Below are 27,308 nucleotides of genomic sequence, written 5' to 3'. Positions count from 1 at the left end.
AGGATGAAGCTGGATAAGCTGCTCGACTCACTGCCAAACCTCAGCACTTAAACAGGAAGAGCATCTGTTTTGAACACCATTTCCAACAGTATGTTTGCTTCTCAGAGGGTTTATACCAGAGCAAGAGAGCGACAGGAGATACAGAAATGGTTCTCACCCAGTTATCAAAGACTGTTTTCATACCAGACAATTAGCACGCTCTTGATATACGAGTTTCTCTAAACAACAACAATCCTGGAGCTGAAGCATGAAAACAGGGGGAAACAACCTAAACTTTCCTTTCCATGCAAACGGATTTCCAGGTCTAGCTCAGAGAAATGTCCACTAGTAACCTTCACTATGAGACTATCAGATAAAGTCCAGTGCAAACAACAAGTTCCCCTATTAACAGAGTCCACCTGTGTGTAATGTAATCTCAGTACAAGTCCAGCTGTTTATGGAGGTTTCGTAGAGTTTTCAAACTGGGTTAGGTTATAAATCCAAATCCAAAGCTTCCATCATCCCACAGAGCACTGTTCAGCCATCATTGGAAAATGGAAAAGAGTATGGCCAAACAGCAAACCTGCAAGGCACTGCTGTCCACATAGATTGGCAGGCCAGGCCAGCAGAGTATTAATCAGATAAGCAACCAAGATGTAACTCTGGAGGAGCTGCAGATATTCAGTTTGAAAAAAAATCATTCTGTCAACGGGACAAGTCTTATTCAGAAACTCTATAAATCTGTCTGCTATGCAAGAGTGGCAAGAAGAAAGCTTTAAGAAGTCAGCAAAAGCAAAAGTCATGTAAGGCACACAATGTGTAGTGTTAGGTGGTCCCAACCAGATATTGGGCTACAAGCAAAACACATTTGATAGAAAACCAACTTTACATTAAGCTGAAAACCTCAATCCAACAGTGTAGGAGGGTGGTAGTAGCGTCACATTGTCGTGTTTTGCAAAACAAAAGCTGGCGTCTTGATCCGATATATACACACACACACACACATATATATATATATATATATATATATATATATATATATATATATATATATATATATATATATATATATATATATATATATATATATATATGATGTGACAAAATGTCGATCTGCATATTGCTTTTGGCTCATACAGAATACTGTAAATGATTTTAATATTATACTATGGACATTCTACTAAGATCAGCCGAGAGTTTCATATTGGACTGACGAAGGCGAGCTATATGAATATTAACAGACACTGATAACAGATCTGAATCCCATGGAATAATTTGAAAACCTCCCATTTGCATGTTGCAGACAAAAAGATGCAATAGCCAGGGGTCACATTTAATATGGAGAAATATTAATACAGCTAGATGATAATCCTTTGTCTGATCTCTGAATGTAATTTCCCACCCATAGAGTGTTTCATTTGGGTCTGAAAGAACTAAAAAAAAAAAAAAAAAAAGGTTGGTCTTTTTAAACCATTTACTAAAGTGTCCTTGGGAGAAAGATTCTTCTTGTGTGATTTTTTTTTTTTTTTTTTTGGGGGGGGGGGGGGGGGGGGAGTTATACCTGGACTTGTGCATCACTTTACTGACACTATATGTTCATCAGACTATACCTTCATTAAATTTGGTGAGGTAGGTTGTTTGTAACCCTGACAGCAGACAAGACAGTGGAGTAATTGGAGCAGAAATTACCAGCTGCATTTTGGATGAACTTGGTTTGAATTTAAATGTGCAGAAAATGCCCTCGTCTTGGATTCCTACCCTTATCTTGCCAAATGCATTAAAGGGACGTACTCAGTTCAACCCAATGCAGTTTTATCTTCATAAAGCAAATACAATACAAAGTAAAATAGCGCACACTTAACAGCAACAACTAAACTCTGAATTATTCGATCAAAAAAGCCGAGATAATGACTTTGTTCCTGTACTTGCATCGGGTTTCTCAATTTCCAAAGGAATGTTTAAAATGGGATATACCATGCTTTTAATGCCTTTCTTTTCACATTAAATAATTCAGCTGTGTGTATATAAAGTGGACCCACAATGCTTTGGAACTGAATTCCTCGTCATTATCGCCCCACAAGCCCCTCTTTTGACCCTGTTCTGAGGTTCATCCGAGAGCAACTCATTTTTAATGTTTATCAACATTAACTTAAATAAAATCATAGTGTAATAAATGCAGCTTGTCAAATGTTTAAGTTTATACTACCTACATGTGTCCTAAATCAAACTTGCAAAACTAAAGCTAAACTAAAAATGAACGGTGATCTATGTATATTTACGAGCCTGGATGAATAATCATGGCACTGTCTAAATTTAAAAGGTCCCCCATTCAATTCATCATTTCCAAGCCCCACATATTTTTTAAATTATTAAATCTGCATGACAGTATTTTCTGGAAAAAAGTAAGATCTAAATTAATCAATTAAAAAAATGTTGACACTCATTTTTCTTATAGGTGTACTGGGGCTCTATCACTTTCTGCTTCACCACCTCCCTTAGGAATCTGAAATATCCACTTTGGCATCTTCATGATGAAGACATGTGTTTTTCCAAAGTGACTGAGGCAATATAACCTTTTTTAAAACCAACCGCATCTGTAATTACCCTGCTGAGGACACACACACACACACACACACACACACACACACACACACACACACACACACACACACACACACACACACACACACACACAACATAATGCAACAACAATGAAAGCCTGGCAAAGCATCACAGAGGAGAACCCCCCCCCCCCCTCCCTCCCTTCTTGGGTTATGGACTCTGATCGTTCTGCTTGCTTTTTCTCGTTCTCTGTGTAGATTAAAACAGTCCAGTTGAAGGACAGTGTGCAGCTCTTTCCGACACACTGGATTGGTTTATTAAGAAAAAGGTCTAGACGTTTTAGCTCGTGAGTCCTCACACTTGGGTAATGGCCTTCAAATAAACCTAAGAAAAGTACTAAAACATTTAAAAAAAAATCAATGTTATAATATTTAGGATCCCTGAAAAGTTTCAACAGAAAGTATTAAATAGCTGTAATTCATAGGGGCTTTCACAAAATTAATTGTGTATATGGCTTTTAAACCCATATTATAAAGATAACAGACACCAAGGCATCCTTTGACGTTACTTCAGATTATTGGATTATCTACTCACCAGTCCATCACAGGCGCTTATCGCAGCGTTCCCTTTAACAGCGGTCCTGTCCCACACCTCGCCTAAATAATGACACCCGGGGGCTCCAGGGCGATGGATCTTGGCCCCTCCCAGGCCACCGTACCTCCTCTCTGTCACGAAGCCTGGAGCCAGCAGGCTTGGATTGAGAGTGAGGTTAAAGTGCAAACTGTGGCCGGCGTGCAAGAACTGGTAGAAGACTCGATGAGTGTCCACTCTGTCCTCGGAGGTTTCCCGGCGCTGAACGCGGCGGGCATGATGAGACAGGATGTTTGACAGGAAGTGGCCTCTGGCATCAACTCTGGTGGGGTGAACCACTTGATATGGAGGCAGGTCATGCAGAAAAATCCCTGTGGAAGCCATGGTGGGAAAGCGTTACGAGAAGACGGGCTAATGCATCATGGGAATGAACAGATTAATTAAACAATTAAGGGTCTGTAAAGCTGTAAATAAAACTGACTCTCAAAATCTAATCTCATGACTACATAATCGTGTCTTTCATGTGCTTGAAAGTGGATTGAGTCTTTCATTAATGCTTCAAACCATGAATTCCTTTTCTCTGTTTGCCTTTCACTTTCATGTGCACTGGGTTAATTAAGGCTTTTGAAATTTGTTCTCATAATAGAAACGGTCCCTAATTTTATCTGACCTGAAGTGGGTGGAATCAGCAGCATCAAAAGACGCGTCTCTAAGAGCTCTCAGAGATGCATTAGAATAAAGAAAATATGCTTTCTGAAGAGTCAGTGACCTCCCAACTCAGCCATAGTGATACTAATGCAGTAATATAACATACTATTCAACTACACCTTTAGAAGTGGGCTGTGAAAATCTTTTTAGGGATTTATTAACCCAGCACATCCTCGTAACACCTTAGATTGACCATGATAAGAAGGTCAATTGTATACATTCAGGTTTTACTAAGAAGATGCACAAGATGGATCATCCAACCTTGCTGGGCCCGAAATAACGTTATAATTTATTTTAGTGAGTCAATATCTTACTTGCAATAGACTGCTGTCACAGCAATGTTTCTGAATTTATTTTTGCAACAATCTGTTCATTTCTAATCTGGGCTGCAGAAGTGCTGGATGGAAAAAACAGGTTAAACAATATTTAGATAATGTACACATAACAGCTCTTGGTGATATTAAAAGACCAACAGTGTTTAAGAACCGAGTTAAAAATAGTGTTCATGGATTCAGTGGAAAATAACTTACAACCAACATTAAGTAGGTCGTTAAGCAGGAAGCTCATAGACAGTGAACTCCAGTTAATGCAACCCTTAGTAATTTTTTGTTAATCTTAAAGTTACGGTAGGTATTTTTACTGTGTTTTTGTCATAATTAGACAAACCAAAAACCATCTCCAGCCCTTTAAACCTCCCCCTCCCATGTCCTACCTGGTGCCAAGAAAGAACCAGCTGACAATTGAAAGACTTTGAACTTACAGTAGTGTAACTTACACAACGAGTTGGTGTAAAACAACCACTAGCACTAGTTTGATACTTGTTTAATAATTGCACTAAGGAGATACACGAGACAAACACTCATGAATGCCCACACTCACACTCATGCCAATTAACCTAACATGCGTGTTTGTAAAAATGGGAGCAAGCCAAAGGAAGATCTGCATGCACAGGGAAAACATGCAAACTCCATGCAGAAAGCCCCAAAATGGGATTATGACTCAGGACCTTCTTGCTGAAAACCAAGATTGCACTAAAACAGGTTTAATGGCAAAGTTCCCAAAGAGAGGGGCAACGCAACAAGAGTCAACCTAACATATATTCATAAAAGCTCATTTTAAGAGGGGATTTCCAGCATCTGAAACAACTGAAACCTCAACCATTGTTTGAGAAAACACTATATTCCATAGGTTTTGTTTTTTTATTAATTGTGACTTTTGCATTAGATAATTATTTACATTGGCACAACTTTCTGAGTCAAATTATGTTAAATGCAGATAAAAAGTTCTCTCTGATCAGATGATCTCATCAGTTGTTCCCTCTCTAACCAATGGAGAAAAGTGTACACTATGTTGTCTTTTGTAATCACATCTTTTACCATCTGTAGTTGATTGGTGATCAGAGAGGTTAAACTGCAATTAATAGCTAATTATTAGGAGGATGCACTCAACTGTCTCAGCACAGTGATCAGTTGTTATTGCTTAGTTGAAGGCAAATGGGAACAATTTAAAGAAGTACCTCAGTCAAAAGTAAAAATAAATAAATAAAAATGTATAAATTCACTACAAAGTTCAGTCAGAGTGCTGGGAGAGGTTTTAGTTTGATCTGTTTTAGATCATGGCCACTTGCTTTCAGCTTGATCTCTGAACAGGGTTTCTCTTTGATTCTACAAACTGATGTAAGATACTGACACTGTATAATTCCATTTATGAAAAGTAGTACCCCATTAATATATTTTAGTTTAAATACCCAATTATTTCAACCATTCTTGTTGCAACGAAACATTTGTCATAAATATCTAGATACCTAGTCACTATGACTTTCTACGCCAGCAGCTCACTGTGATTCCATCCAAAGGTTTTCCAAATAAATCATTGCGCCCTGGTTGCTTATTGTATGTTATTTCTGTGTATTGCACTTCATTTTTGCTCTATTTGTTAGTTAACTAAACTCCTTTGTGTATACTTAAAATAACAAGACCGCGTGACCGGAAGTAAGACATTACACATGGGCACAATGAGTAAACAAGGAGAGGCAAAGGAGCCCAACAAGTCAGGGTCTTCCAGCAGAGGTGCGTCAAGAAAGTGTAGGTACCCCTAACTCTGTAGATCAGGTTGGTCTTTGGCCATGCAGAGCGAGGCGTTGCAGGATTGTCTACCGGCTCTTACAGTACCGGTGTCAATTATCGCTGTCTCCTGGAGCAGGGTTCCCGAGCCCAAGCTGGGCGTAGAGGTGAGTCCCACTATTTCCAGTGTTGGGAGTCATAGGGGTAGAAAATAACTGTTTATAATGGCATTATTTTTCAGTAATGTGGTAATCTAACCAATCGCTTTTCTCGTTTCAGTATCGCTGTTACATTACTTAAAATATAACTCAATGCAATCCAGTGAAGTCAGGTCCTTCCATATGCTTTTCCCTCCAATAGCCCTCATCCTGTCAATGATAGCCAGGATTTCGAGCAGAAGGCCTGTCAAGGATTTTCATTGCACCCGACTTGCCCTCAAAGCACTGGACGACAGAGATGAGACAGCTGCTCTTGTATTGAAATCCCGTTGTGGGACCTCCCATTGGTTTCATCAGTGATGGCTGCAACTATTTAACCTTTGGAGCGGCTGAATATGAGATTTGTTGAGGTGAAGACAGCACCTCGTTGGCTATTACCTTGGGAGACGCATCACCTTGGTATGTCTGTGTAAAAACAGAGGCTCTCACGTTGGATAGTAGGTGCCCTTGCCTTAGCTTACAGCTTTAAGTGACAGCAGCCTCCAGAGGGCCTGCGTGCCCACTTCAGTGGGTGGAGAGTTCAGCAGAACTGGGTTGGTGGATCACAGCTGCCCTCTCTGAAGGACATTTTTTTTGTATGTGTGTGTGCTTGATGTTCCCACTGCTTAACAAGAGCTGCTATACTGTTTTTCATTGTGTGACAGAATGACAAATTCTATTCTACTTGTTTGTCTCCCTCTTGTCTCTTCGTTTTGCAGTTTGAAACTCAACCTGTAACCTGGCTATAATTCAGCATTGTAAACAGAAAACAATTGTTATTTCTCCCCCAGTCTTAGGGTTTTTACCAGGTGAATATACTGAGCAATATTTAACAACTATCTAATGATTCATTTAAATAATATTCAAATATACTGTGGACTCAAATTTGACAAAAACTCTGAAGCTATGTTGTGCACACAACAGATAAGCAAAGCAAATTAATCATGATTAACTTCCTTGTAAAGGTGCGGAATTTGCCTTGCCTTGCCTTGTCTAACAAATACACTTCTCTTTTTAAAACACAAATTAATAAATGTTTTATCTGGGGAGCATATGTTGGTTTAGCCCTTTTTATCCTTATAAACCCATTACTCTGGTATGATATAGTAAATATAGACTGATCATCATCCTTGGGGTCTATTCTTGATCACTCTGAAGCCTTTAGTTTCAAGTATTTCCACTGACAAATGGTTTTCATGAGGTTATGAACCAACCTTTTTCCTGTGCTATACGTTTTGATTGGATTACGTTTGTCAGAATACTCTATCCATCTATGTTTTACTTTTCAGTAAGTTTAAAAGGAAGGCTAATTTTGTCAGAACAGATTTTGTTTATCTGATCCCGCTTATAATTTATTTCAGAACCCTTAAAACTCAGGTTTTAATAACAAATTATATTGACAATAGAAAAGTTTTCATATTTTCAGACATTTCCTTTGTTGTTTTGTTGGACTGATGCAGACTACTAATTCAACCCTCATGGTTCAGACTAGCAGCTTTCCCACAAGCAAGAGATGTGTTTGCTGACATTGTCATTTCAGGAATGAGAAGAGTCTGACTGGATCAGCATGGATTAAATAACTTACCAGCTGAAACATATTAAATTACTGCACTCTTTCCCCAACCAAGGCTTCGATTTGTCCAAACACAGAGTGATTTTTTTGTTCTATCCAGGAAATCTATGAAGAGGTATCGCAATAAACAAGACTATCATCAGAAAGCTACTTTTTTCAGTAATTGAATTCCAAAACATCTAAAAAATTAAACATATTATATAGATTCATTAGCTCATGCTGTAATTTCTCTACATTTTGATGATTATGGCTTACAGCTCCTGAAAATTCAACCGCTGTTGCAGCTTACTCCATTTATGGAGGATGTCAGTTACTGGACAACTTTCAAGACACCAATCTTTCCCATGATTGGCTAGGCCATATCAAAACAATATCACCACACTGTATTATTTAAAACTTGTCCTTTTAATGGTCTAGTGTGATATTCTCATTTTCTAATAAACAGATTTTTCAGTTTTCCATAGCTCTTAAGCCATAATCAATAAAACCAAAAAAAAAAAAAAAAAACGTTTGACATTTTACTCTATGTGTAATAATCTATTAAAAGGATCATTTTCACTATTTCAGTTGAATTACTGAAATAATTAACCTGTTTGATGATCTATTGAGATGCTCCTACAAACAGTATGCAACCGCTCTGTCTTCGATAGGCACGTTAAGTTTAAACATTGTGCAAAACTCATATTTCAGGCTTGTGGTTGGAGCATCAGAAAACAGCTGCTGATCCCAGCTACAAGTGTGGCTAGCTTTCAGTGAAGATCTGCATGTCTTTTCTTTAATTCTTGCTAAAATTGGTTTTGTGGTCGTAAAATATATCTGATTAACTAAGATCTTGTAGTTTTCATAAGAATTATCCTAACCATTAGTGAATATGTCCATCCTAATTAGACAAATGACTTAATTACAACTTCAAGCACAGAGGCTAGGAGGTATAAATGCAGATACAAATTAACAAATGATGTGCTGGATATGACTGAAGCACAAATGACAGCTGCTGACTTGCCAATAGTAGCATACTTAGTAAAAGCCTCTTCTATTTAATTGCACTTTTCTTTGTGTATGTTACAAAGAACATTCTAGTAAAGTTAAAAAAAACTACTACAAGTCTCAACTTAAATAAGCTATAAGTAATACTGACACATTGTGGCTCAAATTGGTACAGCAGTCACAACAATCTAATATGCCGTTTTTAAACTGTACATTAATGTTGTGAATTTTTTGTTATACAGGTATATAGAGTATTTTGTTCTATTTCTGGTCTGTTTCTCTTACTGGCTTCTATGTTAGCAGGCTGCGGCTCTTTTGACAAGATGAAACACCAAATGCTGCGCTCTGTTTTGAGAACCCTGGGAACTCTCATATGATTGGCTCAGGAACCAGGAAGTAAACAGGGGCTACACTCTGCACCGAAGTAGTTCTGGAAAGTACTTCTAGGTTTGAAAAGAGAAAAAACGTGACTAAGACATTGTTGATGGAGAGGACCAATTGTTTATAGGGAATGTTACTTCCATCCCAGGTGACAAATGAGAATGATTTAGGTTGGTTTTACAGTAAGTATCTTACTTATGTATCCTTTAAACTGTAATAACAGTTGATAGGTTCCTGATTTTTAATGGGTTTCCTACCACTCACAAATTTTAGCTTAATAACTACAATAAAGAGACAGGTCATTCAAGACATTAACAGAAAAGACAATTGACTGTTAAAGAAATAACAGTACTCATTGAAACTCCTGTAACATAATTTACAATGTTTGTTAATATTCGAGTGATCTCTCCCCTCAGCATCACATCCTTTGTCTCGAATCCCTGATGGTTTGTTTTTTTGTGCACGCATCTGATTTGAACAGGATACGAGTACAATCAAACAGGCTTTTGATCCACTAACCTTGGGACAGCCCCGGCTTTTCGCATCTAAAATAACAAACAGTGGGGAATAACTGGGAGGATAGACGTGTGTGTGTGGGGGGGAAACCGAGGCGTGGGAGTGTTTCCCAGCCAATATCAGATGCTGATGTCTCCATGCAGCAGGAGAATGGGAGTCAGCTTGGGTATAAAAATACTGTGGATATTGCATCCTGTAAATTCCCAGAGCAAAGCGGCAGTTTCCTGCTTCTGACATTAGAGGTCAGAGGTCAGTGTCAGAGCAGCAGCACTGCACTGGGCTTTTGTGCTGGGTCAAATGCAGACAGAGGGAACAACATGGTTCATTAGAAAGCAGATCTCCTGTGCTACCACTCTGCGCTGAAAACCTGGCTCTAATTGCTGTGGTCAGCTACAAGCTTCGTAAACAGTGGTCACAGCTGGCTTCTTGTCACAGACGGGATTACTTGTCTGGCTCTGCCTTCCCTGGCTTTAATTAGACGCACTCGTGGAGCAAAAGAGCGCAGCAGAGACAGACGCCCGCACAAGAGGTCGTGTTGATATAAACGCGTAACTCCAAAACGTCTGCGAGGGAATCACCGACCTGACTCAGGAGGGGATCCGAGGGCTTTGCAGATCTCCAGCAACAAAAGGAGCGCCACGAAGACTGGGATGGGAGACGCTCTTTGTCCAGCGGCGTGGAGCCCCCACTCCGAGCGGTTCATTTTGTCAGGACGGGGACCGGCGTGTTAGAAACATTTACTGCCTTCCTAACAGCTCCACTGTTACTTTAGACTGAGTCCATCAGAGGCTGGGTGCGCGTTTCGCTTCGCTTGGACCATGCGCTTCAGCTGCCCTAATAAAAGATCCCCAAATGGGCCTGATCATCGTCTGCGTCCGCTGGTTGTTTTTCGGTGCATCCCGATTCTAACTGCGGCTACTTCAAGTCGGCTTTATTGCTGACGGGTGCCTGGTCCTCCCGTCCTCCATCAGTCTCCTCCCGACGACCAGTGACAGCTTGAAAACTTTTCCCTCAGCAAAACTTTTGCGGAGCCACCCCCACAGAGGGGAGGACTTTAAGACAATAGGCTGGCTCTTCAAGGACCGAGCGGAGGCTTAAAGGGGAATGGCTGCAGCAAGAAATCGGATACAGCCTAACGATCCCGTTGCACGCCAGCTACACCCCGAAAAGGCTGAGGTTTGTCGGGTTCTCGGTGGGTCAAACAAGGATCCGTTCCGGCGCTGACGCGTTCACTTAAAATCGGAGAAAAGAACACCGGATCCACTTCGTGCAATATGTAACGATGATCCTTGGGCTCCAGGAGCAGTCTTCCAGGAAGAGCACGAAACGCTGTCAAGCTTTAATGAGACTATGGTTGAAAGGAGGGCGTTTAGATAAGCTCAAGAAAGGAGAACGTCAGCAATATAAAACTATTCTTCAAAATAGCATATATTTTGGCAATTTAAATTAATTTAATTAAACTAGTTTCTAGTTCTAATGACCAATAAATGGCTTGATTCTTACACTGTGTTGTTTATTTTGGTGCCAAATCCTACCCGCACATTTGAATTTCACTGTATATGTAGGTTCAGACAAACCCTAAAATCATTCATGTTGTGATCAACAGAAACCCAACCAACATGTGTAAGTTCTGAGTGTGGGTAAAGAGGTATGCCTGGGTTCAGTTGGCTCTACTAAATACTGCATGCTTTAATTTTCTGTATGTTGGATTGTTGTAATGGTGTCTTTACTGATTTTTGCAGCTGCAGCTCATCCGAAATGCTGCTGCCCAAGTCTTGACCATCGTGGGGAAAAGGGATCACATCACAGCAGTTTCTGAATCACTGCAATGGCACCATGTTAGTAAAAGGGTAAACTTTAAATCATTGCCATTGGTTTATAAGGCACTGAATGGTCTTTTGCTTAAATGCATTTCTGAGTTACTTGTCAAACATGAATTATGTGGGTCCCTTAACAGAAACCTGCACACTTACTGCTCCCAGTATCAGAACTAAACAACAGGAGGCAGCATTTAGTTTTCTGCTTTTTGGGTCTGTAACAAACTCTCTGAAAACCTGAAATGTTCAGAATATGTTGGTAATTCATGAATGAAAACATCTGTGTTTACTGCAGCCTTGGATCAGAGACTCATTTGGGTTGTCTTGATAAATTAACTGTTTGGCCAGTTATTCATGAGTGATAAACACTCGTGTTTTAAGATTCTTATATATTCATATTTTAACCTTGTGTTTGTAAGCATTTCTTTTCAACACATACATGTTTTTTTATCATTATTGTAAGGTTTTTCAAATGATTCTGTCTAAGTTCTTTCAGATTGCCAGGCGACAGAATGGTGCTATAAAAAGAAAACCTTGCCTTACCAGTTCAGTTCCCAAATGTAAGCATTACCCGGGTGTCAAATGGGTGTCAGGACAATCAGCTCAAGATGAACACACTGAGGACCCATATGGATTACACTATTCACCCAGAGTTATCCTGCATCAAACCTATATAAATGATCTGAATGTTTATAGCACCAACCATTTGCACTCACAAAACACCACCGTAGGGAACTAGGAATTGGGTGCCTTGCCCAGGGGCACAGTGACATGGCAGAAAGAATCTAGTTTACAGCTTTCAGATTGCAAGATGACCACTGTTCACACTGCGCCACAGTCACCACTATCAGTCAAAATGGGGACTGCTATATGTGATCTGTGGACAATGTGTAAATGTTTGGCCAAAAGCTGCTAAAAGGCACAAGTTTACCTAACACAGAGGCTTAAATTTGCATAATTTGCTGTGTGCAGGTCTTTGTAACTGATAAATGTTATTTTAGAAGAGAGAAATAAAGTTAGTAAACATATTTCTTAGTATCTGTAGATCTAAAAATTAACTTATTTTTGTTGCTTCTCATTTTTTCACACTTCCATCCCTCCTTAGTTAACTATTTTTTTAACATAGTATTTAGGTCATTTTTCTTGTCCACTTTGACATGTAGAAAAACAACAACTAAGCTGGCAGCAGCTTTGTGCAATTCATGTCCAGTCTTAAAGCTGAAGGCTGAGTATCTTCCATTCTGACTGCAGCAAGGAAGGACTGTGGCACAAAGACTGGGCTAACTGTGGGTGCTTTGAGACAGTGGGAGGCAAAATGGCAGAACCTGGTGCTTTTTGAGAAGAATAAGAACAGTTTTAGCTTTTCATTCTCCAAAACTCTCCAAAAAGGGATTCGATTTGTCACTGTTTGTTTTTTTTTTTTGTTTGTTTTTAAAAGACCCACTACTACAGGGTCACTAAATGTGGCCTTTCTGTGGCTACATTGGTAATTCAGATGCATTTATCAGCTTCGTAAAAAGCTAAATTATGTCCTTAGATTTTAGGTTTAGAAAGGTTTTGTGTGGGGGCCAAAAATGTAAGTTGGTATCAAGCTTAAACTAGCTTAGAATCTGTGCTTAATTTAAATGTGCTAATAGTTTCACAGGCCGGAAGTAGTGTTTGCTAATGTCAGAACCAACTTGTTCAGAATCAAAACATGTACATTACACTTAACTGCTACTGTCGGGAAAAAGCTTTGTAAACTACCATTTTAGAATAACTGTCAATGTACAATATTTCCTCATTTTTCTGTTACAGTTACAAAGTTTCTACACAGAAATATTGATTAATGCCTGCCCATAAAAATATACACAAAGTGCAGCAATACTGTTATAGTATAAATTACGTCATTTTGATTTCCTGTGAAACTCCACCATTTATCTGCTGATATATTATCAGATAAAACATTGAAAATGGGTTAAAAGTGACAAATGAAAATGGAATGGAAGATCAACTGACATGATCAAAGCACTTTAACTTTTTTTTTTTTACTAAGAATATGAAGATATTCAGAGTGATGTGACAAAGTGCAAATTTCTTCAGTTTTTGCTCAGTGTCAAATTTGTTGTTTTATCAGAAAACAAATTCCATGTGAAGACGTAGATCCAATTTTGAAAGGGTAAATTCTTTAATCAAGGGGAAAAGCTTTAAACCACATGTATGCAAGACCTCAAAAAGCAACTCATCAACACCCAATCCAAAGAGATTTAACAGCAGAGGAGGAACAAAGTTTGTGGCAAAGTCTGGAAAGGATCACAAAGCTTTTGCAGACAAAAGCTGATTTAAAAAAAAAGAAAAAGTATATGTCCTGCTACATTTCGCACAAAATCAACAAATTAGAAAAAAAATGTGACCTAAATAAAAGGATTCTGTAAAAATTAATGAGGCAAATTTCCTCCACAGCAATGAAAAGACAGCAATTGCCACTGCAAACAATTGCAGGCAGGGGTTTTCGTTACGAGTGGTACATGCAGCTTTTAGGTCTTAATGGCAGTACTTCTACACAGATGGAAAACATCCGATTTTCTCCCAACAAATGAATCAATCAGTTGAAAATGCATTTGCATTTAACTAGGTTATTTCTGTCCGCTGTCCGAAACATCTAAGTGTAAAAAGCAGAAACCGAAGAAAGGGGCAAATACGAAGGTTAGTCTAACCCCTTCTTGCGGAGTAACAGGGACAGTAAGACAACACCATGGGTAATGTAGCTTCTGTTTGCAAATATTGTGCATTTATAATGACAGAAGACCTTAGGTTGACATTTGTCACTAAAGCACTTTTACCGATGCTCCTTGCTGACAGAGTACGCCCGGAGTCATGCCAAACAAAAACACAGCGCGCAAGCAGAAGCAGAATAAATGTGTTGTCTGCCGTAACCTCTGCTGAGTATTGCAAGTCAGTAACAATAACACCTATTTTCTGAAATCCAAATTCTAATATACATATTGGAATACCTTTTCTTCTCTAAAATATTCAATTTGGCTGTTTTTACGCACAGCCCGTATGCGCGGCGCATCCAGTCACAGGACCTGCAAGCTGTCTTGCATACAACAATTAACACGCTTTTGTTTATTTTTAAAAGCAAATGTCGCTATGCCCTTTAGATGCAGAATAAAAGAGCTTTACAGTCATTTCCAAACATGAGACAGTCTTCTCTCTCCATTCGACCAATCGTGGCGCAGCAGCGGAGGGACACACCTGTATAAAAGCGGACTCCAGGTCAGCTGTCATTCTGAGGGAAGAGAGGAAGATGACAGGTCGCTGAGGAAGAGCACTGACTCTTTTTGTGGGAATGTGCTGCGGGGCGTCTGTTGTGCGTTTTTAAAGATGGATGAAATATTTAACCAGAGCGCATCACTGAACCAAAGTTCCCTTGGAGATGACAAGTTCACTTTCGAGGACATCGACGTTAGCGCGGACGGTTCTCCCATCCTGAGGATATTCATATCGGTGGTGTACTCTGTGGTGTGCGCCGTGGGCTTGGTGGGAAACCTCCTTGTGTTTTTCCTCATGAGGGTGCGACAGGGTCGAAAAAGATCCACTATAAATGTTTTCATCACCAACTTGGCCGTGACGGACTTCCAGTTCGTGCTCACCCTGCCCTTCTGGGCCGTGGACACGGCTCTGGACTTCAGCTGGCCGTTTGGAGACGCGATGTGCAAGATCATTCTGTCGGTCACCGTCATGAACATGTACGCCAGCGTCTTCTTCCTCACCGCCATGAGCGTGACCCGCTACCTGTCTGTGGCTACAGCCCTGAAGAAAAGGTCCTATAGAAGATCGCGGTGCGTGAAGTGGGTGTGCGCGGTGCTGTGGATGGCAGCCACCTTGGCCACGGCACCCACGGCTATCTTCTCCACCGTGACCGTGGTCGCCGGAGAAAAGCTCTGCCTCCTCAGGTTTCCAGAGGGGCACGACTGGCTCGCTCTTTACCACATCCAGAAAATATTAATAGCCTTCATAATCCCGATGTTCATCGTCTGTGTCAATTATCTGATGCTCCTGCGCTTTGTGAGACAGAGAAGCATGGGCACCAGCAACCCTAAGCGGAGATCCAGAGTCACCAAATCTGTCGCTATTGTGGTGCTGTCCTTCTTCTGCTGCTGGATGCCAAATCACGCCATCACCTTCTGGGGCGTCTTGGTCAAATTTAACGCAGCCAACTGGGACACGTCATACTACACTGTGCACACATACGTGTTCCCGGTCACTGTGTGTTTGGCGCACACAAACAGCTGCTTGAACCCGATCCTTTACTGCCTGATGCGGCCAGAGATTAGGAAGATGCTGAGCGGCTTGTTTTGGAGAGTCTCCAGTCCCAGTCAGAGCAAGGCATGCACGACGCGCTCCGTTACGCACGGAGAAATCCAAGGAGTGGTGCCTCTCCAGATCATAGACAACACAGAATACACGCTGTCCATCATAGACCGTAAGGGCTCATCAAGTTCCAAGTCGATCCCATTCCCCCACTGAATACAGCGTAGGAGGGGGGGGGGGGGGGGGGGGGGGGGGGGTGTCTTTGTTGTTGCTCTCTAAACTGTCATTGCTCATGCGTAATGTGTTCACACAACAGGTCTGCAAATCAATTTGATCAGCCACATTTAATGATAGTTTAGTGTGAATAGTTCACCCATTCTGTGAGTGAACACGGCGACTGGGACACAAGGTATCAGCCTGGCAACATGGAGCAAGGCAGGGACTCTGTGCTTCATGTTGACTCCAAAATATCACAGTTTTTCCATAATGTCCATTATGTAAAGCCTATCTGTAAATAAACTACTTTTCCATCAGAAAAAGAAGTTGTTGATTATTCCTTCCAGCTAACTAAATTGTTGTGATAGCTTTAAAGTCTATTAATATATTGTTGATAATAATTCAAAATAAGCTAAAGTTCTGTGTCATAAACACAAAAGGTAATCTGTATTTTACCATCATGTGGCAACTTTTTGACTGAGGGAGGTTGTATAGTACTACGTGTGAAATATCTAAATAGGATACAAATCATCAGAAGTGCTCATAAAAAAGTTTCATATGCAAGGACACTATATTGGACTTTTAGGTTGTGGTTGATGGAAAGCTCTCTTTCCTACTGTGAAATCCGACCTTTAGATAACTTTCTGTCATTTTTATTCTCACTTTAAACTTAGACGTTTCAGTTTGCAAGCAGAAATGGAACACAAATAAACTGCATCCCTCAACCAATATTCTAACATCAATGAACGAAAAAAGAAAATTGCCTCTGCTTCCACTCAACAAACTGAAAATGCACAGGTCCTGTTCAGCTGCTCATAAAAGTTTGCAAGGATGGTGGTAGTTGGAAAACTTTGTGTTAGCTGGCACCGCTCTATTGTGAATAAAAATGCAAATGTGGACACTCAATCTTTGAGAGCACAGCATGCAGATGCTGATTTAAATAACACATACTTAATGGAGTGTTAGATTGAATGGAACCATTGAAAAATGATTTTCATCAGTCCAGCACCTGCGCTGTTCTGAGAGTAACCCAGAGGAGAGATAGCTAGTACATTTGCATGTTATCTTTTGGCTGCAGTGAAGAAGACCCTTCACAGACAATTGAGGAAATCTTCTCACCAGATGGCTGAGGTCAGGTATCCACCTGGATGCAGATGGCAAAGACTGCCTCTGACATTGTTTGCAGATGTTTCCTTTCTTCCTCCATCTTCCTTATTCTCTGCATCCATATGACTGTGTTGGTGTTTTTTTTTTTAATTATTATTTTGTGTGTGATCCCAAAACGCTGTGGCCAGAACACTCTTTCATTCCTCTTCTTGCTTCTTCAAGAAGGCCAAAACAGCTGTGAATCAACCCGTTCAGTTGGTAAAAACACAGTGAACTCCAATAAGTGTGGTTTAATTAAAACTGAAAAATTTAACGGAGGATGACTCAATGCTTCAGGCTTTCAGACTCTTTTATGGTGAAGCTAATACCATTACTGAGTGCTTTTTATAGCATGTTGGAGCGTGTTACCTTGCCGCAGCCTGCCCTCTGGGAATACTATTGTTTTTAAGAAGGCTACAACGCTTTATAGATTGACTTACCTCACTTGATTTCTACATACTTTACTTCCCAGTAGCCAGAAAATCTTTCATATTATATCTTAATGTGGTCGTGATCTATATATCTTCAGGATTTCTAGAAGTTCTTTAAATCTCAGTTTCTGCTTAGTAGCCTACCTACCAATTTTTTATTTATTTATTGTTCACCAACTTATCTCTGATATTTAATTAGCTTTCCCCTAAATCCCCAAGTTTTCTTAGTTAAACCATTTATCTGTGATAATTTAGAAATTAATCGTGTTGTGTCTATAAATAATAGACTGTCAGCAATGCGTTTTTACGCTGTTTTTAGTCGTTTTTGTTACTTACTGCATACAGATTTTCCATTGCTATAGTGAATAAAAATACCAAAAATAGGAGAGGTGGAGAGAAAAAGGAGTATGTCAGGTAATTGCTCGATTTTTCTGAAAGACGTGTCTTTTATGTACTCATCTTCTAGAAATGGCGTTCAAGCTTCAGATTTCTTCCTTTAGCCTGACAAACATGGATTTGTTTTTTTTGTTTTTTTAAATTCCAAGAAAATCCAACAAAGACGGTATTGGATAAAGAAATTGGGTGTGATTTATAGAAAGTGCATTTATTTGTTTCAGCCATTTGACCTGCGACCCCTCACACTCTAACTTCAAGGCATTTTAATTGTAATTACTGTATTATTTGTGATTACAACAGAAAAAAGTTGAAAGTAAGTCATCTGTCACAACAAAGTTTCAAAGTCACACTTGCATGCTGATTTGCTCTTGTGGCTGCTCAGAGTTTTTGATTTCAGTTTTAAAAAGGTCACTGAGCCAAGAAATCTAATACTTACATTTTGTGTTGACCTATCCAAAAAAATCCGGAATAATTTGCATTAACATTTTTATACATCAATATTTACAGACCATATTTGCAACTTCGCTGCAACATTTGCTTATGATTCACATTGCTTGTCTAAGTAAAGGGCAGTCTTTCATTCTTCGTTATAATTTGTTTTAGTTGCATATGGTTGAACCTATTGCCTGTCTGTAATTGAGGTGGTTTGACTGCCAATTCTTCTTGTTATTTTTTTTTTTATCCGCTACACCTTGTTATCATTGTCAGCCGCAGCAAACAAACCTTCTCCCTCAGGGATCAATATATTTACATGATCGCACTGTCCTTGAAAAGTGATTTGCAGGTGCAGGCACACACAGACCTGCTTCCCACAACACTGATGACTTAGCCCACAGCAACCTACCCTAATTTATTACAGTTATTTGGAATTTAAAAAAAGCAATTTTATTTCTAACAATTCCGTATGGCTCATCCTGTTTGCCTGCAGATCCCATTTACAGCACACAGCACCAGAGTACCTGGAAAGGCTTAATGGGTTTGATAGGAGGATTTATTTAAAAAAAAAAAAATCATAACAAAAACTGCTGAACCCCCCCCCCCCCCCCCCCCCCACACCAAAAAAATAAAGAAATAAATAAATAAAAGTGTTTGTTGTAGACACCCACCAAGTAAATACTGATAGCCAGTTATTTGTACTATAAATACAGAAATGTAAAACAATGTTCTGTTCCTTGGAATATAATATAACAATGACTAAAGTAAATAAATCAGTCTTTTTTTTTTTTTTTTTTTTTTACTTTAAACAGGACATTTCTCCTTTACTGTAGTGAAGTTTCAGATATTATTGGTAAACACTGCCTCCTACTGGTGAGTACTGGTCAATGTAAAACAAATCCCAGATACATTGCTGCGGCTACATTTCTTACTGGATTTAAACCACATAACTAGTATTTATACAAGTATACCCCGATAAATCATTTAAAAGAGTATTTATTTCAACAACGTTATTCAAAAAGGAAAACTGATATATTTTATAAATGCAGTAAGCGTATATTTCCAACATTCATCTTGGCTTATTTTTGATGAATATAGTGTTCAGTGAATGAAAACTTAAAATTCATTTGAATATTGGACAAAATCAATAAAAATGGATTTTAATATTGAAATGTGGTCCTACTGCGAAGTGTATCTGTGAAGTGTAAGCACTCAGTGCTTAATTAACGCTCCTTTTAAATGACTCACTGCATCATTGCGGCCTGCGGCTCCACTGAGGTGTTGAAAAAGACACGATTGCCTAGTTATTAAATTTCAGCTTGTCTGCATTGTCTGGTGTCTCCCATCTTCCTCTTGACAATACTCCATAGATTTTCAATGGGCTGGAGGCAAGGACAGTTTGCTGGCAAATCGAGCACGATGACATCATTAGTCATTTAATCAGGTATTGGTACTTTCTGGCTTGCTGGTAATTGAAAGTCCTGCTGGATAATGAAAACATCTCAATAAGGCGTGAGCATGAGGTGCATACAAATGTCCAGGTAGACTGCTGCTCTGTTTCTGGCCACAACACAGTGGAACAACCCTAGAAGAGGATATGGCCATTCATTTCCACAGTCCACAGGCTTAACGGCCCAGGCCTCGTTTCTCCTTTGAACAAGACTCCCCTGACGTTGACCCTGATTCAGCAGTGGTTTAGTACAAGAAATGTGACAGCGTATGTTCATTCATCTGTGTGTGGTGGTTCCTGAAGTGCTGACTCCAGCAGCGGCTCACACCTCCCAAATCCTTCAATCACCTGCTTTGCATTTGTCTCATGGCTGTGGTTTGCCCTGTTGCTTGTGCATCGTTTCCTGTCATTCCTTTTTCCACTTCAAAAATGTGTTGACCAAATATGATTGCATCACAGAAAACCCCAAAATGCATAAACTACATGCTGAAATGAGGAATTTGAACATAAATAGTTCGGATTTTGGAAAAAGCTTTATAACTGCTTTCATTTCTTAAATAAATTAGGAATACACATGTGAATACAGCACCTTCAGAGAGTTAAGTGTTAGATTTAATATCTCACTATTGATCACGCCCTAAATCAGGGGTCACCAACCTTTTTGAAACTGAGACCTATTTCGTTCGTGTTGAGTTTGAACCTTGAACTAGAAGAGTCTGATCAAGCCCTTAACTTTAGATAATATAAATACATTTTCCATGCCTTGTTATAGATATTGGCATTTTTAAATCTATATAAATGCAAGTGTAACTAAACCAGAAGAATAACGGAATACAATAAAGTATTAGATGCAGCTTTTTTTTTTTAGAACAGGCTCGTGGGCACCACATGTGGTCCTCGGGGGCTACTTGGTACATCGCGGGTACCATGTTGATGACCCCATCATGACACCAACAAAAGCTTGAATTTAGCAGGATGTGATAATCATGCTGTGAAATAAATGAGTCAGTCAGTTTGTACCACCAGAGACCAGATTGATCTCCTTTCAAGGTATTTCAAGTCCGCAAGAGGACAATAGCTCTGTGATCAATGATTGTCTGCATGCTCAGATGAAAAACACTTGGATACAAAGAATGGTAACGTAGGCAGCTCTAATACGGCTTATTTATCGATAAGACTTTTTAGTAACACAAATTATGTTATTTCACAGTTGCCATTTGTCAGGGGTGCAACTTGTCAATACTTTGTGGAACCATCTTTTGCTCTAATTACAACTGGCCGTGTCTTGGTACAGTAGGCTTACAGGTGCTCATTTTCACCCATTTTGAGATGGACTGAACAGAAACTTGATATTGATACCCCTTCATGAAAATTATATAATTTCATGTAGGGTTATCATACTTTTCAGCTTTTATTGGCAAATATTAGAATCCCAACAGGACACAATTAACTTTGTGATTGCAATATAATAGATTGGAGAGAAAAGAAGTCCAAGAGATGTCAATACTTTTGTTTGCAAGGCAGTGAACTTCAATGCTTGGTTCATCTTTTATAAATATCAAGCCAGCCATTTATTATTTACCAAAAGACAATCAATAAGAAGTTATTTAAAATATATTTTAGATATAGCTAAGGTTATTTTACACCTTTCTCATCATGAAGTCAACGACACAAGGTTCACTGAGATTTTAGTTTCTAGACCTTGAAATGTTAAAAACTTGCAGCTGCGCTATAAGACAGATTATAGTTGCTATAAACCTTCTTCAAAAACAATGCTGGGAAGTTGGTCAACTTGATTACAGGCAACAATATTCTCTGACCACATTGATAGTATGAATTTATAGTTGGTGAGAAACTCCCCGTGTTCGGGTCTCTCATTGGAACCTTATGAAGCCCAAAAGAAGAACAAACAAATCTATTTCCACATCAGTTTATTCTTTGCTTTTCTTTCAAATTGTACAGCACCAGTCATAGCTTGTATTAGCAGGAATCACTTTAAATTATGGGGGAGGGACGTTTCCAATCCTGTTTGCAGTGGAATCTCCTCAGATAATCAATAAAGACATAAATAAACCTTAACAATGTTTTATTTTTGACCATATTACAGCTCTTCACACCTTGTCAACATAACGCATGGACCCATATGTGTTTCCTGTGATCGTCTTCATAGCATCTGCTTATAATTTAGCATTTCATGCACACCTTTTGCTCTGATGCAGTGCACAATAAAAGGCATGAAACCGTCTGTGAATAGTTTGTGGCAAACAGCTGTTTTTCTTCTTTTATGCTTAATATATATATATATATATATATATATATATATATATATATATATATATATATATATATAATGTGGAAATATTGTAAAAAAACATAATACTGAAAAGGTATTTAAAAAGGCACTTGGTTATTTACAAATTCAAGTTAATTTTGTACAATGTAAAAAAGTGCATCAAAATGTTTTAAAGAGCATCTTGTGTCTGTTTGAGGATTTAAAGGAGCAATAAGCAACATTTCATAATTTTAGATAGAAAGAACTAAAAAATAGGCATGTGCAGAACTAAAGGTACTACATCTGATGGACTATGGTTTAATGTCACACCGCATCTCTCTATGTTGTTCTCCAGTCTCTCGTTTCCGTAGCCAGGCTGGTGCGCGTACGTTCATGTGAACAGCTGCCGCTCAGAGTTTAGCCCCTCCCTGTCATAAAATGCCAGCGTTAGAATAGCGCAGCGTTGGAGCAACATGGTGGAGCGCATGCCTAGCAGATCAAAATGTTCTCTTACTAACAGCATTATAAAGTTGAGTTACTGACTTCCTCACTTGAAATGTTCCTCCAAAAAGTGAAGCGCACAGCATAGTTAGGGGGGAAGCAAAGGAGGGGCCGGGTGGCAGCTGGAGTGCAGCTAGAGAGAGGCGCGGCTCGTCACACGGCTTCTTTTGGTCCACAGACATAGGGGTGAATTATCGCTTATTGCTCCTTTAAGATTCAGGAGCATCCTTTTCTAAAGAAACCTATGTGAAAGCTGAACATCATGCATCTTCTTTTCTTCTTCTTCATCATCATCATCAGTTCTGACAACTAAACAATGCAGAGTATTGCTGTATAATCTCTCGACAGCGGCATCATCCGTTGGGTGGAGAGTCACCCGTGAGGTTTTTCCATAGGTAAAAACTTTTTTTTTTAACAAGATTAATTAATGTTAAATAAATATACACAAATAGGAAATAGCCCCCCAGAAAAATCTGTTGAACCAAACGAATAGAAACAGTTCCATTTGTTTTTACATGTGGCCAGAAAGAGAAGAAAATTCACCACAGCTCCAAGATCTGTGGCGGGACGACACCACAGGCAGTGGAATACAGAGAGAAAAGTGGGACCAGTGCAAGAATACCGAGTGAGTGCGACAGTGCCGATTCGAGGGTCAGAGGCTGGTGACGTGGGACGGGTCCAGTGCACTGAATAAGCCTTGCATCAGCGGGGATGATGCCCTGTCTGTGTAACACAGCCACTGCCAGGCTGGCTAGCGGTAGGAGAGGTGAGGTGGTCCCTGAGTGTCTCGTCTCCTGTGGAAAAGGTGTCTGCAGGACTCGCTCAGCCTGCGTTACCGCTCCTCTGCTACTTTCCCGTTGGCCTCCTGCTCCTCCTTGTCTTTCCGCTTCTGTCTGCGGAAGAACCCGAGCTGCACGGAAGATCAGTCAGACAAAGGAAAAAGTTACAACCTCATGTTGGAAATACGCGTGCCCACTACATGCATACGCTCCGACCTCGCTGTGGCATCAGGTTTGAAGCAAATTTGGGAATGTTTTTGGTCTATTGATGCTCACAGCATGATGCAGCCGCCACCAGTCAGACCTTCATCAAATCTCATACGGTGGTGTTGAGCATGGTTCTTTAGGCTTTCTGAGAACCTAGTACAAGCATTTCTATTGAAATGGTTGTTTCTCTCTCATTTTCCCTCTAGTTTTTCAGATGAAGACAGCATATCATGTGGTATGTGCTTCAATACAAGCTAAATTCACAAACTTAGTTATAACTAGACATTTTTGTTTAGGTAAGAACAAAAACTAATACACAGGAATAAAGATTTTCTTACACATGACATTCTTCACCATGACAGTTTCCAATTCAATGCTATCCTGACAAACTGAGCGATTGTCTTAATTTCCTGATCGCATGGAGGAAGATTGTATTTGTCACTAGATACAAAGGTGCCTGAGCCTTTACTTCACAAATGCTGTAAGAATAATAAATAAAGTTGTCTAAGTCTAAGTCTAAATCAAAGAGCCTTGGCACATGAAGCTCAGACAGAAAAACCAAAATGTGTCACTGGCGTCTCGTAATTTGAGATATTTAGCAGACAGATTTCCAGCGCACAAGTACAACAAAATAAGATGCAGTCTCTCTCAGTGCAAGAAATGATTAGATTAACAAATGAAATAAATCCCATTAAACACAACTTCAGTAGAACTGTAGCTAAAAAGCGCTGGTTATACCACAGTTTATCTCACAGCAGGACCTGTAAGAACATTCTGTCATAATTCCACGTAAACATGGCAATTTTTCCTCACAAGGCACAGAAGTAAAAGTCAAAAAGTTGATGAAAACATGCAAGGTGGGCATATGAGACGATACGTTCCAAACAAATTCCTACATCCAGTGACGACCTTACCTTCCACAGAGCCAGGCTGAGAAGAGCTAACAACAAGAGCCCCCCCAGCGTGCTGCCAACAATAATCCAGGTAGGGATTCTGTAATCCCCCTCCTTCCTTATCTCCAGGATTATCTGTCAGACAACAGCAGAAAAATTTCACTTTTTCTTAAACACTCAGATATCCAGTTACACTATAAAGTCTTAATGCTTTAGTTAAAACTAAATATAATTGATATAAATATATCTTTCAATTGTGTGGATGGTGCGATGAATTTGAATAAATTGTCTGTTTGATAGCACAGCATTAAAAATAATAAGCGGTGAGGTTGTGACATGAAAAGGGTTGAGCTCAGTGTTAAAATGTGTGTGTTTTATCCTGCAGACGTCTAAACGAGTGGGTGGATCTGATTAGGGGAGAGGAGGCAGCCGCCTAATGGCTTCAGCACAATTAGGATCAGCCTATTCCCAGCAGGGCTCAGTCTTCTCTCTTGGTTTCTTCCTCTTTTTTTTTCTTTTTTTTACTTTTAGATATTTTTGTAGATAATCCAATAGATTTTACAGCATATATTTAAGTGCTAAACCTCTTAGGCAAAAGTTAAGTATTTACTAAATAGAAATAGTTTTCGGTCATTTTCTGGAGTCTTCCCTTACCTCCAATGTTAGAAAGTTGAAATAATTTATAATAATTTATCACAGAGTAAAAATAAATAAAACAAAAGAAAAAAATGCAGTGGATCCAAAACCTTTAGTTCACTGGCTTTTAAATTCTAATAATTTGCACGATTTATGTATCGGGTATGCCAAACAATATTGACTTTAACTCTTTTATGTGGGAATAAAAACAACAATTATGCTTAGCTGCTTTTATGAGCATGATGAGGAAATACAGCATAAAACTGTACGATTGAGTCTAAGTGACCAGTAGATGGCGGCAGATTTTAACATTTATGTTCATACTTTTAACAGCATTTGCTGCTGGTCCTTTCGGTCCCTCAGCACCGCCAACACTGTGTGCTCAAACGGGGCCATTCATTGTGTGGTTCTACCGATCCTAGTCTGTGCCTTTATAATAATAGGCCACAGTATCAAAATAAAGTTATTGGTCAGTTTCTAAAATGTGTTAATGAAAAATAATAATCTTAAAATGTATATTTTTAAGGCTGTTTTTCTGAAACAGACCAAACTAAAAGGTCCAAAGGAGAATAGCTATGGTCATAGACCGGATGCTTTCCAGAACAGAGTTTTGAAGCAGGTCGAACTCGGGGCAGAAGCGGTTTCCAGCAGCAGTTGTTGACTCACATGTCTCACAGGCTTTTCCTCGTGTAAGAACATGGGGCTGGCAGAGGGGAGCTCCACTGAAGCACTCGTTATCACTTCCAGGATTTTAAACTTCAGCTGCAGATGAAACCAAAGCATGCAGTCACTGTTTTACCACCAAGTCTCAGGCCAGAGGGAAATCCGCAGACAGTAAGAGGAATCCTGACTTGCTGTCCCGTTTAAGGGATGCATGATTTTAGAATAAACTTACTGCGTGTAATGTGTCTATCCTCAGCGCTCCTGTGATCCCAACTCCAATGTCTCTGTGGGAGGCTACGTTGACTGTGCACTGGATTGGCAAGGTGAGTGTGTTGGATCGGTTCTGGGTTGAGAAACAAAATAAGGTCTGTGACAAATCTGAAAGAAAAACTATTATTTGTGGCTGGATTCTGCGGTTGTTTTCTTTTTACATTACCAGGCGGGAGAAGCGGGAGAGGTCCTCAGGCGAGGCCCTGCTCTGAGCGATATGCTGAGGTGGTAAACAGCGTGTGCCGTCTCTCTGAGGCGGGACGTTAAAGTAAAGGTGCAGTTTAATATGCTGCTGTCTTACATGAATTAGATAAACAATAAACATATACCCTGAGCCATTTATATACAGTAAACTGAACACAAGCAAGTCAATAAAATATTCTTCTGTTTTTATCACGCGTAACGTAGCCAAAGATGTTGGCTTAGCCAAGCCTTTTGGCCAAAGGAGTCGTGAATTTCCAAATCGTCACCTTCCTAAAATAATGGCCTATGTAATTTTTTTCCAGGTTTTTCAGAACGAACACAAAATAATATACCAATAAGTAGTAAGTTGATTTAAGCAAAAGGATAATTTTTGTCAAAAAACAAAACAAAACGATAGACCACTATTTTAGGAAGGTAACAAAATGTTTTTTTCTGATTCCGATAATCCTCTTTTGTCGGTTCTGTGTAAACATGGTTGAACATATCAATGTACACTTTAACATGTTGTTCTGATGCAATATGATCAACTGAAATTAATTAATAACACTAAAACTAGTATCTGATTCACAGCTTATATAAATCTTTTTAAAATCTGTGTTGCCTACGTTGAGAACCTACGCTTGTGTTAAAATAGTAGCCCTGAAGTCTCAAGGCAACAAGAAAGCCGACATCTCAGCCTGAAACGTCAGAACTGACCCTCACAATGAGCTCATTTCTGCATGTTGACGAAATGTGAAATGCGGATAGATAGTAACCCAGTTATGGTGAGACTCAAGATTTCAAGGTGCCTGCCTCTAATAACTCAAATCATGTGATCATACAATGATAATCTGTTTTCCTTATAGTAGTTCTTGCCAAAGTATGAAAACTAAGTGGACAAACAATGTCAGATTGCAAATTAGTTCTTGCCATTTACTTATCATGCATAAATATTTGCACTGGCGATGTGAATCTCATTTAAACTGACGAGGCTCCGTTTCAGATTGCGAACTCACCTGATCAACGTGGAAGTCAAATATCTGCAGGAGCTGGTTCCCATTTTTTGTCATCTCGGGGATCTCAATGTTCAGCTGCAGATCTCTAACTGGGAAATATCCAAGGTTCTGGATCTGAGAGCCACACACGCAGAGGCAGACAGA

At 39.5% G+C, this 27,308-nt stretch overlaps 3 protein-coding genes across 3 annotated transcripts in view; 1 reads left to right on the top strand and 2 right to left on the bottom strand.

The window, feature by feature from the left end:
- The window catches only part of LOC105916372 (A disintegrin and metalloproteinase with thrombospondin motifs 7), a gene marked incomplete in the record, with an annotated part of 219,136 nt that extends 208,706 nt beyond the window's left edge, over positions 1-10,430 (bottom strand). Inside the window, 2 exon segments of the mRNA XM_036129684.1 lie at positions 3,136-3,503; positions 10,140-10,430. Coding sequence (XP_035985577.1) covers positions 3,136-3,503; positions 10,140-10,260 — 489 coding nt within the window.
- A 3,198-nt stretch (positions 10,431-13,628) lies between these two features.
- Positions 13,629-15,913, top strand: LOC105916362 (relaxin-3 receptor 1). Its single transcript, XM_012850828.3, has one exon. It carries the CDS (start codon positions 14,741-14,743, stop codon positions 15,884-15,886), a length of 1,146 nt encoding a protein of 381 aa, XP_012706282.3. The 5' UTR covers positions 13,629-14,740; the 3' UTR covers positions 15,887-15,913.
- A 6,174-nt stretch (positions 15,914-22,087) lies between these two features.
- The window catches only part of itga11a (integrin, alpha 11a), a gene marked incomplete at its 5' end in the record, with an annotated part of 43,199 nt that continues 37,978 nt past the window's right edge, over positions 22,088-27,308 (bottom strand). Inside the window, 6 exon segments of the mRNA XM_036129685.1 lie at positions 22,088-23,427; positions 24,418-24,531; positions 25,699-25,794; positions 25,928-26,038; positions 26,132-26,215; positions 27,165-27,278. Coding sequence (XP_035985578.1) covers positions 23,350-23,427; positions 24,418-24,531; positions 25,699-25,794; positions 25,928-26,038; positions 26,132-26,215; positions 27,165-27,278 — 597 coding nt within the window.

Source organism: Fundulus heteroclitus, unplaced genomic scaffold, assembly GCF_011125445.2.
Source record: "Fundulus heteroclitus isolate FHET01 unplaced genomic scaffold, MU-UCD_Fhet_4.1 scaffold_201, whole genome shotgun sequence".
Lineage (NCBI taxonomy): Eukaryota > Metazoa > Chordata > Actinopteri > Cyprinodontiformes > Fundulidae > Fundulus > Fundulus heteroclitus.
This window is presented reverse-complemented; position numbering and strand designations above follow the sequence as displayed.

Bases quoted from the DNA above. Each gene is read 5' to 3' on its own strand.
- LOC105916362 (XM_012850828.3), top strand. From the start codon at position 14,741: ATGGATGAAATATTTAACCAGAGCGCATCACTGAACCAAAGTTCCCTT.